This window comes from Eschrichtius robustus, chromosome 10, assembly GCF_028021215.1.
Source record: "Eschrichtius robustus isolate mEscRob2 chromosome 10, mEscRob2.pri, whole genome shotgun sequence".
Taxonomy (NCBI): Eukaryota; Metazoa; Chordata; class Mammalia; order Artiodactyla; family Eschrichtiidae; genus Eschrichtius; species Eschrichtius robustus.
Window position 1 is genome coordinate 81,453,735 of NC_090833.1, and position 16,221 is coordinate 81,469,955.

Consider the following 16,221-nt stretch of genomic DNA (forward strand, 5'->3'; position numbering starts at 1 on the left):
TATTTTTCTCTTGGTTTAATTTGTACTAAGATATTGAAATACTTTTTCTATTGAGTGATAGAAAAAGGTGTTTTATTTTAGATTTTATTTTTTATTTTTATTATTGTTTTTTAATTTTTTAGCCACACTGTGCGGCATACGGGATCTTAGTTCCCCGACCAGGGATCGAACCCGTGCCCCCTGCAGTGGAAGTGCAGAGTCTTAACCACTGTACCTCCGGGGAAATCCCAATCTGTTATTGCTTTTTAAGTACAGAGTAATGTAGAGAAGTCAGCCATCATTTAATCATTATTCTCCTGTATGTCATATGCTGCCCATCCCCCTTCTTTTAAGACTTTCTTTTGTTTGCAGCATTTTAACTATGATGTGCCTTGGTTTGATTTTCTATGTATTTATCCTGCTTGGAGTTAGCTAAACTTCTTGGATCTGTGAGTTGATGTCTTTTACTACTTTTGAAAATTTGCAGCCATAATCTCTTCGCACGCTTCTTTTGCTCCATGTCTCTCTCTTATCCTTTTGAGACTCTAATCACATATGCATTAGGCTGTTTGATATTGTCCCAGAGATCTCTTAAGGCTCTGTTCCATTTTTTTTTTCTTTTTTTCTCTTTGTGTTTCAATTCTTTTAATTTCTTTTGACTTAATTTCAAGTTCTTTGATTCTTTCCTCTTCTGAGTATTGTCTTCTGATTAGCATAGCCTGGCTTATGAACTATCAAAAATTTTTTTCTATGATACTGCATTTTTCATTTTTAGTGTTTCCATTTGTCTCTTTCTATCTCCATCTCTCTGTTGAAATTCCCCATCTGCTCACACATGTTCACCTATTCCATTAGATCCTTTAACATATTTATTATAGTTACTTTAAAGTTCTCTGATAATTCCAGTATCTTGGCTATCCCTGAATTTGGGTCTGATGACTGTTTCTTCTCTTGATGATGGATCACATTTTCTTCCTCCTTTTTTGTGTATCTTTTTTTAAATTTAATGCCAGATACTGCATATTAAAAAGCTGATTTCGTAGGTTATCTTGTTTTTTGTTAGGACATGAGTAACATTTTCTTTTGACTTCACATCCTGTATTGATATCTGTATAATTGTGTGTGTGTGTGTGTATATATATATGCGTGTGTCTCGCTCTGTTTAACTATCTATTGATGTAATTTTGCAAGTGTTACCTGACTTACAGCTTTAAGGTAATGATAGTCATGGAATTACAATTTTCAGTTAATTTTAAGTTTGATCTGTTTTATTCTTCTTTTTCAAAAACCTCAATTTGAACACACAGTAAAATCTGAATTAAGCATAATCCAGTTTCTACCCTCTATTAGGAATTTCTCTCCCCACATGGAATTACCTTTTTTCAGAAAAACAGGCAGGTCACAAGATCATAAACATTATCAGCAATTTAGAAAGAAACAGAATGAAACCTTCCCAGAATTTATCCTGAGTCATTACACATTCAGCCCAGTTCCTTCCACCATAGCATAATGGCGAGCAGTGTGCAGAACCTGATGTCAAGTAACTGCCACAGCCATCAGAGATGTGCTTTCTTTTTCTAAATGGAACTGAGGAAAATGGGCTCAGACATCTTAGAAAGATTTTCAGTAATAAAGACTGAAACTAAAAGGTACTTGAGGGTGAGCCAGAAGATTGTTAACCACAGTGCTTTAATTCTCTGGGCCATGTGGTTGAGTTTTTATTGAATCTATTTAAAAAATAAAATGTATTGAGAAATAAGAGAAATTGATGTCTTTAAATAGATATTTTGATATATTGGATAAAAATGAATAGTTCCTAAGGCATAGTTGGTTATATTTGCAAAAATGTTCTTTTTAATCCTCACAGCAACATCATTCATTGTACTTATGGTAGTCTCTGGCCATCATTCAAAAAGTTGCTTTTCTTGTTGCTATCTCTTAAATGCCTTTTGCCCTTTAGCCCTACCCCCTCCTCCCAATAATCACAAAACTGTTTACTCATTCCCGGTTAACAGAGTTTAAAGGGGGGAGGGGGAAGGTTAGAAGATGTGCTTAGTCACCTTGGCATTGGCTTTGTTAGTGAAATGAAACTGCTTTTTAAAGCAGTTACCTGTAATTGGTGCTAATGAAGGGACACAGCAGTTGTTCCAAGGTGTTCTACTTGATCTGGTCTGTCTCTAAGCCAGGGCCTAGTTCCATTTATAGAATATAAATTGTCAGTGTATACAACACTGTCATAGTTTCCTAACTGAAAGGTAGGCAAGGAAACTGAATACCCTTCTTGAAAGATATTATCATTTGGCTCAATGAGTACTTTCGGCTCAAAAGTACTATCTTAAGTATAGTACTTTTTAACAGATGGTTTTCCCCCCTCAACTCCCCATTACCAACCTATAATAGAAGTATTCATTTAAGAAAGTTTTGTTAGTATTAATATGGATAGGTTTTCTTAGATTTGTATATCATGTATGCATATAAGTATTATTATAGATAGGATTTTTCTAATATGTGTGTGTCATATAATTAACCTACTTTGAATGTATACTTAAAAATTTTCTTAAACAAAAGACTTAATTTTGTGATTATTAACTTGACTGTAAATCTTTCCAATGCTTCTTAGAAAATGCTAGTTCCAGCTTTGTTTCCAGTTAATCAGGGCACTAGGCAAAGTTAGACTCTAACTTTCAGTAACTTTTGAGCACCTGTTTCCATGGAAGACAGATAAAAGTTCTCTACAATTAAAAAGAGCATTGCTTTTGATCTCTATAATATAAAGCATTTTATAAGTGGCAGAAGGTTTTAGTGTTATAACCAGAGTTTTGTTGGCAAGCTGTGATGGTACCTGATACTTTTTTTTGGTACCTCTGGTACATTTTTGTGACTTTCTGCAGAACCTTAGAAATGTGCTTACATCTTGCATGAGTACTGTGTTAAAACATTTTCATGACTAGCTTTGCCATTTTAGGTAAATCATTTTGAATTTTAATGAATACTAATTGAATGTGAGTTAGTGTGAGAGTTAAATACAAGAGAAGTGTAAGACCATGTCTTCTTTATTTATTCTCATTGAGCAAATCTCATCTGCTGGATGTCTTGCTGAGCTTGGGGGGGTGTGGATAGGAGTTTGATTAAATCCTTGATCAAAGTCTCTGGTGCAGGGTGGGGGGTAGTATAAGGATACAAACTATTAACAATACAGAATGGTAAGACCTGTTCTGAGATTGAGAAGGGAGTTGTTCTTAAACTCATTCTTAAAGGACAAGACATAATTAATCAAGTAAATAAGGGTGGGAATGTGACAGGCATTGCCAGCTGAGAGAACACTTACAAAGGTATGACCAACTTGGAAACTTTCCTAGAGTGTTAACAGTTATGGTTATGCCTCAGAAAAATTATTAAATTGAACACAGTTGTGGATTTAATTTGCTAGCTGAGTGAGAGATAGTTAAAATGTTTTAATTCTAGCTAGAAGTTATATGGGAAAGAGGTAGACGCCCTCCCCCAAGAGTGGGAGAGGGGGCCTATTCTTCTTTCTTTTGGAGGGTTTCAGGTATATCAGAGCAATATCTACCTTGGGAAGTGGGAATGATGAGAAGATTACAAATGTATCTTGACCTTGCTTGATAAGTGTTGAAATCTACAGAGTTCTTAGAAGGAAGAGAAATCTCTTTATGGAAGAGGTGCAATTGTCTTATTCTGTCCATGAGCACTTAAGAAAATATACTAGTGTGAGACCCAGAAGTAAGCCTTATTTTACTAGCTGCTGATATTCAAAAAGCAAAATTTATTTTATGAACTATGTTTCATTCTCCCTGATGCTTCTGCCAGTTAAGTTAGCCCCAAACCTGGTCCAGAAAAGAAATCATGATCTAATTTGGAGTGTATACCTGGTGAGAGTCACATACAAGGACCACTCTCATTTTTGTCTGACCCTATAAATCGATGATAATGTCCCAATCTTTCTGTATTACGCATCTGTGATGGGCAGAGAACATTTAGGGAGTTAAAGCAGTTCAGTTGTGTATGGTTTGTGTCTCCTGATAATCCTGGTCTGATTCCCATGGTCTTGTCTGGTTTTCCTTTTTTTCATAAGTGCTGTACTTCTTAAATATTTCTACATCTCCAGAATATAGCTTAAAAAAAAAACTAGAGTAGTTCTTTGTATTAATTTAAAAATGATTCTTACTAGAGTAAAGAAATCCTAATCAAGGAGGTTCTTTTGTGAAGATTCTATCATCAATTCATCAGTATTTAATAAGTGCCTAATATGTACCAGGAAGTGCTGAGGTTTTGAGACTACATCAGTGAATAAAACAGACTTAAATACTTACCTGCAGGGAGCTTATATTCCCTTGGGCAAGACAGACAATAAATATAATTAAAAGGCAAATTACATATATGTTAGAAGGTAATAAGTGCTATGGAGAAAAGATAGATGATGATGTGGGATTACTGCGGTGAGGGTGTGGTAGTAATTTTAAATAGGGTGGTCAGGGTAAGCCTCACTTAGAAAGTGCCATTTGAGCAAAGACTTGAAGGAGGTGAAGGAGTAAGCCATGTGAATATCTGAGGAAAGAACATTCCAGATAGAGGAAGCGGCCAGTGCAGAATTTTTGAAGTAGTTTTGACCATGTCATGGTTGAGGAATAGAGGATCACTGTGACTTAGTTCAGTGAGCCAGGAATTGAGGGCAAGAGAGGTAATGGGCGTTGGGGAGGACTTTTAGGCTACTATGAGTACTTTGGCTTTTACTGTAAGTATAATTGAATATAAACCCTAATAAGATCAAGTAACCTCAAATAGGAGTTCCTTATTAGAGATCTAGGGTCAGGAGAAGGTAAGCAGTCAGAGAAGGAACTCTGTAACTTCTAATCTTAGGATAGCATAAATTAATGTTGTATCCTAGACGTAAGATTATACCAAAACAAATAATAAGTTCTTTGCTGATATTTTGTACTTTATTTTTGATTGTAGGGACTTTCAGTTACCTTGATGATGTCCCATTTAAGATAGGAGACAAATTCAAAACACCAGCTAAAGTTGGTCTACCTATTGGCTTCTCCTTGCCTGATTGTTTGCAGGTTGTCAGAGAAGTACAGGTAAGTGGTAATTTTTAGTTAAAGTTTAGTACATTTAACATTTTAAGGAGTAAGAGTTTGATGTATAGCGAAATAGAAAAAAAAAATTCTCCTGTCTCTTATTTGTGTTTCTGATAGCTCCTGTTATTGCTTGGCTCACATTGTCTCTCTCATTCACACACAGGCATGCGTACAGACGCATGCACATTTATATATGTTTATATATCTGTTACAGATCTTGTGTAATCTGATAGATTGTATGTTCCTGGGATTCTGTGCCTTGTCCAAAACAAATCCCCATTGCTCATCTGACTTGCTTCTTCCCCTCTTTCCTTCTCTCTATTAATGTCCTCACTACCTTCTTGGTCACTCAAGTTACATAGTATTTTCTCTCTGCTGTGTCTTCCCTTTGCCATTCAGTTTATCCTTACCTTATTTTTTCACCTGGGCTATTTCAGTAGCCTCTTTAATGGGCTCCTCTGCTTACAGCATTTTCCTTCTATTTTTCATATTGTTTCTAGAATAATATTCCTGAATTTAAAAACTTACAGTGATTCACCAACCCTTACTGAATCGTCTAGACATAAGGTTATGGTCGAGTACCTTAGCTCATCATCTCCTCTATATTCCCTCCAAATCAGGATACTATAGCAATTTGTTGCATGTACTGTGTGTATTACCTGTCTGTACCATGCTCTTCTCATGAGTTGTTATCCCCACTTGAAATATTCTTCTCTTTCTCACCATACTAAAAGCTGTCTGCTTGTTAAAAATCTATCTATTCTAGACTGCGCTTAAATGCCGTCTCCTCAATAGCTTCTTTTTCAACCCTTACATCTTTAAAGCTCAGTTATATATAAATGTATAAAATTACATCTTGAAAGCAGCAAATAGCCCCATGTTACGTGACTTCCTACACACTTATTGACTGCCTGCTTTTGAGTGATGCTCTGCTAGGGCTGAGGATAGAGATAAATGCCTTAATCACTTTCCTCAAGGAGCTTACAGTTTAGAGAAGGAGTTACATGGAAAAACAGAAAGGTACGCTACTCACCCAAACACTTCTTCCTGTGACTCGAGATTTTTTAAAATACAACTTCCTGGCAAAGAAGGGGGATTTGCTAAGGCATTACCATGTTACTCTAAAATGTATTCTTTGAAAAAAAAAAAAAAATTGGGAATTCCCTGGTAGTCCAGTGGAAAGGACGCTGTGTTTTCACTGCTAAGGGCCCGGGTTCGATCCCTGGTCAGGGAACTAAGATCCCACAAGCCACGCAGCACGGCCAAAAATAATAATAATAATTTAAAAAATAATAATAATACTGAAAAATAAAATAAAATGTATTCTTTGTTTTACCTTCCAGTCTTTTGTAGGGAATAATCGTAGTGGGAGAACTTCAGTTACATTTTTTAAATAAAAGTTTTATTGATATAATTCACATACCACAAAATTTTCCCTTTTAAGGTATGCAAATAAATTTTTTTTTAGTATATTCAGAGTTGCATAACTATCATTACCATCTCATTCCAGAATATTTTCATCACCCTGAAAAGAGACCCAGTGTCCGTTAGCAGTCACTCCCTATTTTCCCCTTCCCCCAGCCCCTGGCAACCACTAAATCTACTTTCTGTCTCTATGAATTTGCCTATTCTGGAATATCATATAAGTGGAATAATACAATATTTAGTCTTTTATATATAACTTCATAAATATATATGTGACTGGTTTATTTTACTTTAATGTTTTCAAGTTTTATCCATATTGTATGAATGAAGTATTAGTACTTCATTCATTATTATGGCTGAATAATTCCATTGTATTGATATATACCACAGTTTGTTAACCACTCATCAGTTGATAGACCTTTTTTTTTTTGGCTGTGCGGCTTACGGGATCTTAGTTCCCGACCAGGGATCGAACCCATGCCCCCTACAGTGGAAGCGCGGAGTCTTAAAACCACTGGACTGCCAGGGAAGTCCCCAGTTGATAGACATTTTTGATGGTTTCCAATTTTTTGGCTTTTAGGAATAACGCTGCTGTGAACTTTTTTTTTTTGGCTGCATTGGGTCTTCATTGCTGCGTGTGGGCTTTCTCTAGTTGTGGCAAGCCGGAGCTGCTCTTCATTGCGGTGCGCAGGCTTCTCATTGCATGGCTTCTCTTGTTGCAGAGCATGGGCTCTAGGCGAGCGGGCTTCCGTAGTTGCAGCACATGGGCTCAGTAGTTGTGGCGAGCGGGCTTATTTGCTCCGCGGCATGTGGGATCTTCCCGGACCAGGGATTGAACCCGTGTCCCCTGCATTGGTGGGCGGATTCTTAACCACTGCGCCACCAGGGAAATCCGTGCTGTGAACATTTGTCTACAGGTTTTCGTGCAGACATAATGCTTTCAGCTTTCTTGGGTATATACATAGGAGTGGAATTGCTGGGTCATATATATATCTTTAACCTTTTGAGGAATTGCCAGACTAATTTCCAAAGTGGCTGCACCATTTTACAATCCTACTACCTACACTGCATGAAGTTTCTAGTTCCTCTACATCCTTGCCAACTTTTGTCATCATCTGTCTTTTTGGTTATTTATATACATCCTAATGGGTGTGCAGTGGTCTTACGGTTTTTGTTTTTGTTTTTTTGGCCACGTGGCATTTGGGATCCTAGTTGCCTGACCAGGGTTTGAACCCACGCCCCCTGCAGTGGAAGCATGGCATCTTAACCACTGGACCGCCAGGGAATTACCTCTCTTATGGTGGTTTTGATGTACATTTCCCTAGCTACTAATAATGTTGACTATCTTAGATGTTTTTGAATACTGAATCAATACTCCTTTTGTGTATGGAGACTTTATTGGGCCAGAAGAGATAGAGATTTCCCTTATGAAGTTTTACCTTGTTCTTTTTCCTTGGTGGCTTTTTTATTGGCAGCAACAAATATTCAGTAAATACCACTCTGTGTGCAGAATACTGCTAGCAATATGATTTAAATAACACCTCCATCTTATTTCAGTAGTCCTCATATTCACTGCCTCATTGATTCATTCAGAAGGCTTGTTTGGAATCCCACATTGTTGCCGTTAATAGGCTTTGCTGGGAATTTTCTATTTGATCAGTGTGATACACTAGTGAGTGCCTGGTACTGTGCCTGTCATACGCATCACACCCACTAATAACAAAAGAGGAGATCAAGGCTCCAAGCTCCATTCCTGTGTGGGCTAGCGGCAGTGTTTTTGTTCTCTAATTGCAGATAGCTTCCTTAAACTTTGACTGCCTAGGGTCTCCAGTGGGGGATTTGGCTGTGGTATTGGTGTGGTGTTGGCGCTGGCTCCCTCTCTATCCAGAGAAGAGTCAGACCTAGAGCCCTAGACAGCTTGAAGTTTCCTGTAACTTTTTCATATTTGCCCTTGCATGACAATACAAACTTGAGATTTCAGACTAAAAATCGTCAAAGTGAGCCAGTAAAACATACATAAACCTTTGCACCCAGGTCCGGAAAGTTTTCACTGAAATGGTGGTAGTGGCCACAGTAGCGGAGGGTGGCCTTTAGTGTCACGGTTTAGAGCAGACTCTGGTTCAGCAATTCATGGGCTAGAATTGCCATGTAACAGCTGTGTAATCTTGTACAGATTTTAAGGTTATTATAAGGATTAAGTAAAATAATGCATTTATAATGCTTATTCTGGTTCCTGGTACTCCATAAATGTTAGATGATGTTATTATTTATTATTGTACACTCAAAAATCACATTCTTTTTCACTGTAATATTTCTGCTGTTTTTTTCTCTCTGTTTTTTCCTATGTTCCAAGTATTCTACATTACTTTGGTAATTACAAAAAAAACAAAAAAGCACTAAAGAGGAAAGAAATTTACACTTGTTTTGGGGAGTAAAACTTCAGAGATCTGTGTTTACAGGCAGTGGGAAGTTGGTCACAGCCTCAGTTTTTGGTGGAGGAAACCAGTTGCATAATTGGATTTCCTCCACAGTTAGAAGCAGCAACCTTTGCCCAGTGCTGTTTTCTCACTATTCAGTTAGTGGTAGAAAGGAAGCCCTGTGATCCCCCAAGTGTCTTTTTGGGGCCCAGTAACTGGCTCAGGGTGTGTAAGTGAACTTGACATGTGCGTTTCCAGGCTTCTTTTGTGTTGTTTGAAGCTGAAAGGTTTAGGGATGACCTGAGGCACTTTATTATGTTTCTTCTACTCTAAAACTCTAGGTCTACCGTGGCTCTAGGTCATGGTAGGCCTCCTTCCTCTCCCTTTCCCCTCTTTACTCTTATTGTGCCTCCAACCTTGAATGTGCACACGTTGTTTAGCTTTTACTCTTTTCCACGGTGGCTGCGCCAGTTTACACTGCCACCAACAGTGTGTATGAAGGCTCCCTTTTCTCCACATCTTCTCCAACACTTGTTATTTCTTGCCTTTTTGATAATAACCATTTCAATGGGCGTGAGGCGATATCTTATTGTGGCTTTGATTTGCATTTCCCTAATAATTAGTGATGTTGAACATCTCTTCATGTGCCTCTTGGCCATCTGTATGGCTTCTTTGGAAGAATGTCTATTCAGATCCTCTGGCCATTTTTTAATCAGGTTGTTTGCTTTTTGTTGAGTTTGCATCGTAAAATCTTAATTTGATTATGTCTAGATTTCTTAATAAGCAGTTTTCCTACATTTAGAGTACAGTCTGTTCATTATAATTTGGTAGTGGTTTAGAGCATAGAATCTGTTGTCAGACTGCCTGGGTTCAGATCCAGGCTCTACCACTTAACAGCTTTATGACCTTGAGCATAGCCCCTGTAATGTTGAAAAAATCTAGAGAACTAATACGTAAAAAGTGCTTAGAATCATGCATGGCACTTTGTAAGTGCTTCTTAAATACTAGGGGCTGTTGTTATTATTGAGCACGGGATCTATTTAGGGCATTGTGTTAGATAATGGAGACCTTAAGAGGGTCTAAAGCCCAGTTGCTGCCCACAAGAGGCTTGTGATAGTGCTGGGGAAATGTTTAGAGGAAGACTAAAGCTGCTTGTGGTCATATGTGCTCAGCATCAAATGATAGAGACAGACACTATGTAAGAGTTCAGAGGAAGGAATGGGCCATCAGGAAAGCTTTATAGAGGAGGTAGCTGAGTTCTGCCTGAGCCACCAATGAAGAATTCTAGGAAGGGAAATGGCCTGAGGGGAGAGAAGCAAGGGAAGTGGCAAGGTATATTTGGCCTGGTATGTAGGACTAGAGGTGGTGGGAGCTCTTTCTAGTTAATTTCTAGAAGTAACCAGGGAGCATAGTTTGATTAAATCAAGTAAGATTAGGAAGTCTTAGTTTTCCTGAGTGGGGATCCTCCCATACACCTTAATAAATGCTGCCTTGCCCAGTTCTCTTGTGCCAGGGTGAGGAAGAAGTGAATTGGGTGGAGGAATTGGGTGGGGGAGGGGAAGCCACCTGGGTTCACACTTCCTTTCTCTGATATATCTTTACAGTATGACTTCTCTTTGGAAAAGAAAACCATTGAGTGGGCTGAAGATATTAAGAAAATCCAAGAAGCCCAGTGGGAAGCAGAGCACAAGGCTGAGGAGGCAGAAGCTAAGGTGAATTCTAAGAGTGGCCCAGAGGGTGACAGCAAAATGAGCTTCTCCAGGACTCACAGTACAGCCACAATGCCACCTCCTATCAACCCCATCCTTGCCAGCTTACAGCACAACAGCATCCTCACGCCGACCCGGGTCAGCAGCAGTGCCACAAAACAGAAAGTTCTCAGCCCACCCCACACAAAGGCAGATTTCAATCCTGCTGACTTTGAGTGCGAAGAAGACCCGTTTGATAATCTGGAGTTAAAAACTATTGACGAGAAGGAAGAGCTGAGAAACATTCTGGTAGGAACCAGTGGACCCATTATGGCCCAGTTATTGGACAGTAACTTGCCTAGAGGTGGCTCTGGGTCTGTGTTACAGGATGAGGAGGTCCTGGCATCCCTGGAGCGGGCAACCCTAGATTTCAAGCCTCTTCACAAACCCAATGGCTTTATAACCTTACCACAGTTGGGCAACTGTGAAAAGATGTCGCTGTCTTCCAAAGTGTCCCTTCCCCCCATCCCTGCAGTAAGCAATATCAAGTCCCTCTCCTTCCCCAAACTTGACTCTGATGACAGCAGTCAGAAGACAGCCAAGATGGCAAGCACTTTCCATAGCACATCCTGCCTCCGCAGTGGCACGTTCCGGAATTCCCTAAAGCCTTCCACCCAAAGCAGTGCCAGTGAGCTCAATGGGCATCATGCTCTTGGGCTTTCAGCTTTGAACTTGGACAGTGGCACAGAGGTGCCAACCCTGACCCATTCCCAGATGCCTTCCCTCTCTGTCTTGTCTGTGTGCACAGAAGAATCATCACCTCCAAATACCTGTCCCACGGTAAGCCTTTTATAAATTTATTTATTTATTTTTGGTTGCGTTGGGTCTTCATTGCTGCAGGCGGGCTTTCTCTAGTTGCGGTGAGCGGGGGCTACTCTTCATTGCGGTGCGCGGGCTTCTCATTGCAGTGGCTTCTCGTTGCGGAGCATGGGCTCTAGGCACATGGGCTTCAGTAGTTGTGGCACATGGGCTCAGTAGTTGTGGCTCGCGGGCTCTAGGGCTTAGTAGTTGTGGCGCACGGGCTTAGTTGCTCCGTGGCACGTGGGATCTTCCCGGACCAGGAATCGAACCCATGTCCCCTTCATTGGCAGGTGGGTTCTTAACCACTGTGCCACCAGGGAAGTCCCACAGTAAGCCTTTTAAATCCCCCTGAATTAATGCTCCACAGATTTCTAAATTCTACCCAGTAGTTGCCACCCTCACATTCTTCTTTGCAAGGTTTAGGGCAGGATGGGGGCATGACCAAATTGACCTTGCTTACATTAAGTATATGTAGTTCTGTTTATTTTTCTGAGGACAGAGATTATTAGCTTTGCACCTAACCTGGTTAATGTTGGCTTGTTCCTCCCTGCATCCTTTTGGTCTTTTCCTTCAAAAAGATAATGTGTATCATGTGAATGATGTTTTCCTGCCTAATCAATTTGTTCTTTTCTGTGCTGCCATGTCTTGTGTTTGCATTTTTTAAAGGCTTTCTTTCTTTGTACCTTTTTACTTTTTCCTATTACCTTTCTTAATTTTTTTATGGTTGCTTGGTATTCCTCCTTTTATCTTCTCCCTACCTCCCTCTCCTCCCTCTTTCCATCTCACTCTGCCTTGAAGTTTGGCTGTTTTGTGTTTGACTAATTTGGAGTTATGTTTCTTCAAACTGTGCGGTACTTTAGTAACTGGGGCATAATTTGTATTGGAAGTTTCAGCAAAAGATAGAAATTTGTCATTATTTATTTATTTATTTATTTATTTATTTTATTTATTTTTGGCTGTGTTGGGTCTTTGTTGCTGGGCGTGGGCTTTCTCTAGTTGTGGCGAGCGGGGGCTACTCTCCGTTGCGGTGCACGGGCTTCTCATTGCGGTGGCTTCTCTTGTTGCAGAGCACAGGCTCTAGGCACGCAGGCTTCAGTAGTTGTGGCACGCAGGCTCAGTAGTTGTGGCTCGCGGGCTCAGTAGTTGTGGCGCACGGGCTTAGTTGCTCCGCGGCATGTGGGATCTTCCCGGACCAGGGCTCGAACCCGTGTCCCCTGCATTGGCAGGCGGATTCTTAACCACTGCGTCACCAAGGAAGCCCGAAATTTGTCATTTTTAAACCTATAGGTTTTAATCCTTCAATTACTTTTTTTTTCTTACTACTAAGAATTGTGCAGTTTTCTCCAAAGGGAGGGAGAGGGGAAGGTTGGAAGTCAGATTTAGTGTTGAAGGGTGGATTGATACGAAAGTTGTAATTTGTATCATCTTGAAGGAAATCTGATTTGTCACACAAGAGAGATGCATACAGGGAGGTTACTTTATTTTATGTTGTTGTTTCAGCCCCACAGAACAATACATTATTGCATTATAGAATAGAAATCACAGAAGACCAAGAACCTTTTGCTACACCAGTTCAGATTTTTTAAATGACAGCATATCAAGACAGTATTTAGAGCCAGAAAGGAGCCTGATTGTATTGGTGGGAAATCTCTGAGAGACCATAATAAGCCTGCTATTAGCTGGTAGAAAAGATGAGCCTTGGCCTGCCTTACAAAGAGTGCAAGTTCCCAGCAGTGACATTCTTGGTAAATGATTGTCTCTTGTGTGAGTGCTTCCACTGTCAGAGCTTACTGCTGCCTGTAAACTTCCATGGACCGTGGCTCAGAGAAACTAAATAGAGTGCATAACATCTCCTGGGATGGACTTTATCCTAATTCCTCCTGGTTTGTGGTTGGACTTTGGTCAGCAGGATACTCCTCTTCGCTTTGTGACTTATTGTGTGCTTTAGAGGAATTAAAAGCACTCTGAAAGTTTCCCCCACCCCCACCGACTTAAGAGTGTCAGAGGAAACCATGCTTCACCCTGGCCTGGGGACTGACTGCCTTTGTGGGGCAAATATAAACAGAGTTGGAGTTCTGGTGATCTTTTAAGGAAGTCATGACCCTTACCTCCAGGGAGCAAAGCCTAGTTCCCATCCTGGCTTTCTATCCTTAGTGCGAGTCTTTGAGGCCCGCGGTAGGAACCGTTCCCAGTGAGAGAAGCACTTCTCTCCAAGATAGGGACTTGAGGCAGGGGGTGGTGATGGTGGTCAGCTGGGCTGTATACATCCTTCAAATAGGAACTCCTAGGGGAGTGTTCATGGAATTTGGTTCTTGTCGGCTATTTCAGGCCCAGTGTTTGGGTCTCATTTTTCAGATTCTGATTTCATGTTTCACTGTTTTATATAAACTAATCTTAGAAGTTGAGAACTCCATGGGATCATGTTAAGAGGAACAATCTTGTGATGTGCCCTTATTCTGTGTCCAGCATAAACCTGCCTGACCTAGCACCAGGGCCTCTTCCCACTGCCCCTCAACCCTTCAAGGGGTCTTGCTCTGCTCACAGGTTAGGCTCATTCTGCCATTGCGTTCTCTTTCTCCGGGTATGGATATATATTTCCCACTCTTTCACAGTTACTTCAGCAAAATATTTGCCTTTTTCCTTATACTTCTGAGTTCTCAATTTACTAATTTTGGCCAAGAAGCATACGAGTAGTGCCAGTTTGCTTTTAAATTGTATTTTAAATAATTTTCAATACACACAATCTCTTAGCTTTTCGGTGTTTGAATCTGTTGATCGTTTCTTATGTTGCCATTGCTTTAATACTTACAGTAGAGTCCTTCTCCATCTCTAGATTTAAAAAATGAGGGACTTCCCTGCCGGTCCAGTGGTTAGGACTTGGCGCTTTCACTGCTGTGGCCCCAGGTTCGATCCCTGGTTGGGGAACTAAGATCCCACAAGCCATGTGGTACAGCCAAAAAAAGAAGAAAAAGAAAAGGAAGAAAGAAATAGGAAGCCTCAAAAAAGAAATAAACAAATGAAAAAAATTTTAAATAAATAAAAATAAAAAATGAATTTATTTTTATCAAAGTACTACAAGCATATTTTAATGAAATCAAGTAGCATTTAAAAGGCTTGTATTGAAAAACAGTAGCTCCCTGCCTCACCTCTCCCCAGTTCCAATTTTGCTTCCCACAGTCAGGCACTTTTGACCTTTAAACTGTTTATGCTGGGATTTATCTCTGTATTTCTGAATTAGATGCTTATATATTTCTAAATTTATCAATTTTAGACAGGTTTATACTTCCTGTTGCGGTAGTTGAGGATTTAGCTCTGATAATAGACCCTCCTCTGCCTTCTTCCTGTATCTCCCATCATGTTTATATCACAAATTTCGGTTCAATTAATGTTATTGTTCATATTCTTATGATTGGGTAAATCTTTATTACTGAGTTCAGATGGTATACTGTGGTGAGGATGATGATATTTTTGGTAGCTTTTTGTTTCTCTAGTTTAACTGCCCCATTAAAAAATTCTGCATGGTTTCTTTGTGCCTGTTGCTAATTTTGTCCAAATGCTCCAAAAGAGCTGTCAAAGACCTCATGATAATTTTCTTGTTCAAATACATTCAAGCATGTTGGTTAACCTGTCTGATTTTGAGTCTTTTTTTGGGGGGGGGTGTCTTTGTTGTTGCGCGAGGTCTTTCTCTACTTGTGGTGAGCGAGAGCTACTCTTCGTTGCGGCTCACGGGCTTCTCAGTGCAGGGGCTTCTTGTTGTGGAGCACGGGCTCTAGGCACACAGGCTTCAGTAGTTGCAGTGCACGGGCTCAGTAGTTGTGGTGTGCGGGCTTCAGTAGTTGTGGCTCGTGGGCTCCAGAACACAGGCTCAGTAGTTGTGGCACGTGGGCTTAGCTGCTCCACAGCATGTGGGATCTTCCCAGACCAGGGATCAAACCTGTGTCCCCTGCATTGGCAGGCAGATTCTTAACTACTGCGCCACCAGGGAAGTCCTATTTTTGAGTCCTTGAATATCTAAAAATGTCTTAATTTTACCCTCACATGTGAATAATAGTTTGGATTTAGATTTCTTAGTTGAAGGTAATTTTTCTTCAAGAATTTTTAAGACATTGCTCCCTTAAAAAAAATAATTCAAATTTAAGTATAAGCTCCACTGATTTCTAGCAATACAGTGCTATTCTGATTTCTTCCCCTACTCCCACAGGCTTTCTTTTCTTCATTTCTGGAGATTTGAAATTTACCAGTGATGGGCTTTGTTCATTCATTGTGCTTGGCCCTCCTGGATTCAAAGGCTCAGCTCAGTTTTCAAAATCTGGTTGATGTGTTTCGTTGGTTTGTGTTTTCTTTTTTGTATTTTCTATCTCTTTGACTTTATGTTTTACTTTCTGGGATATATCCTTGCCTGTGTATAACCCTTTTTTTTTTTAAATCTCATAATCTTTTAAATAAAATTTTTACTTTATTTTAAATTTCCAAGTGCTTTTGTTTTTTCCCTCTTCTGGTTTGGTCTTATGTTGGTGGCATTGGCTTTCTATTCACATTTAAGAGTGAGGCACTAAAATAAAACAATCAAAATGGGGGGAATGTGTATGTTGGGGTGTGCTTGCTGATCATGAAGATTCACTATAGGTTGAAGGTTAGTTGGCTTTGAGGGGAGCTCTGCAAAACATCAACACGTGAAGGTCTTGGGGGCTATTAAAGTTTATCTGGAGAGTTCTGCTTGAAGGCTAAAGAAGGTGGGGAATGCTGGTGTAG

The 16,221-nt window shown here is 39.9% G+C and overlaps 1 protein-coding gene across 3 annotated transcripts in view; it reads left to right on the forward strand.

Moving 5' to 3' along the window:
• UBAP1 (ubiquitin associated protein 1) overlaps nt 1-16,221 on the forward strand; it is a 62,646-nt gene that overhangs the window by 40,977 nt on the left and 5,448 nt on the right. For 2 of the 3 annotated variants that reach the window (XM_068552098.1, XM_068552100.1), the window contains exons 3-4: nt 4,954-5,078; nt 10,525-11,448. In XM_068552098.1, the coding sequence (XP_068408199.1) occupies nt 4,954-5,078; nt 10,525-11,448 (1,049 nt within the window). The remainder of the gene's footprint in view (nt 1-4,953; nt 5,079-10,524; nt 11,449-16,221) is intronic. The other variant, XM_068552099.1, reaches the window with a different exon arrangement.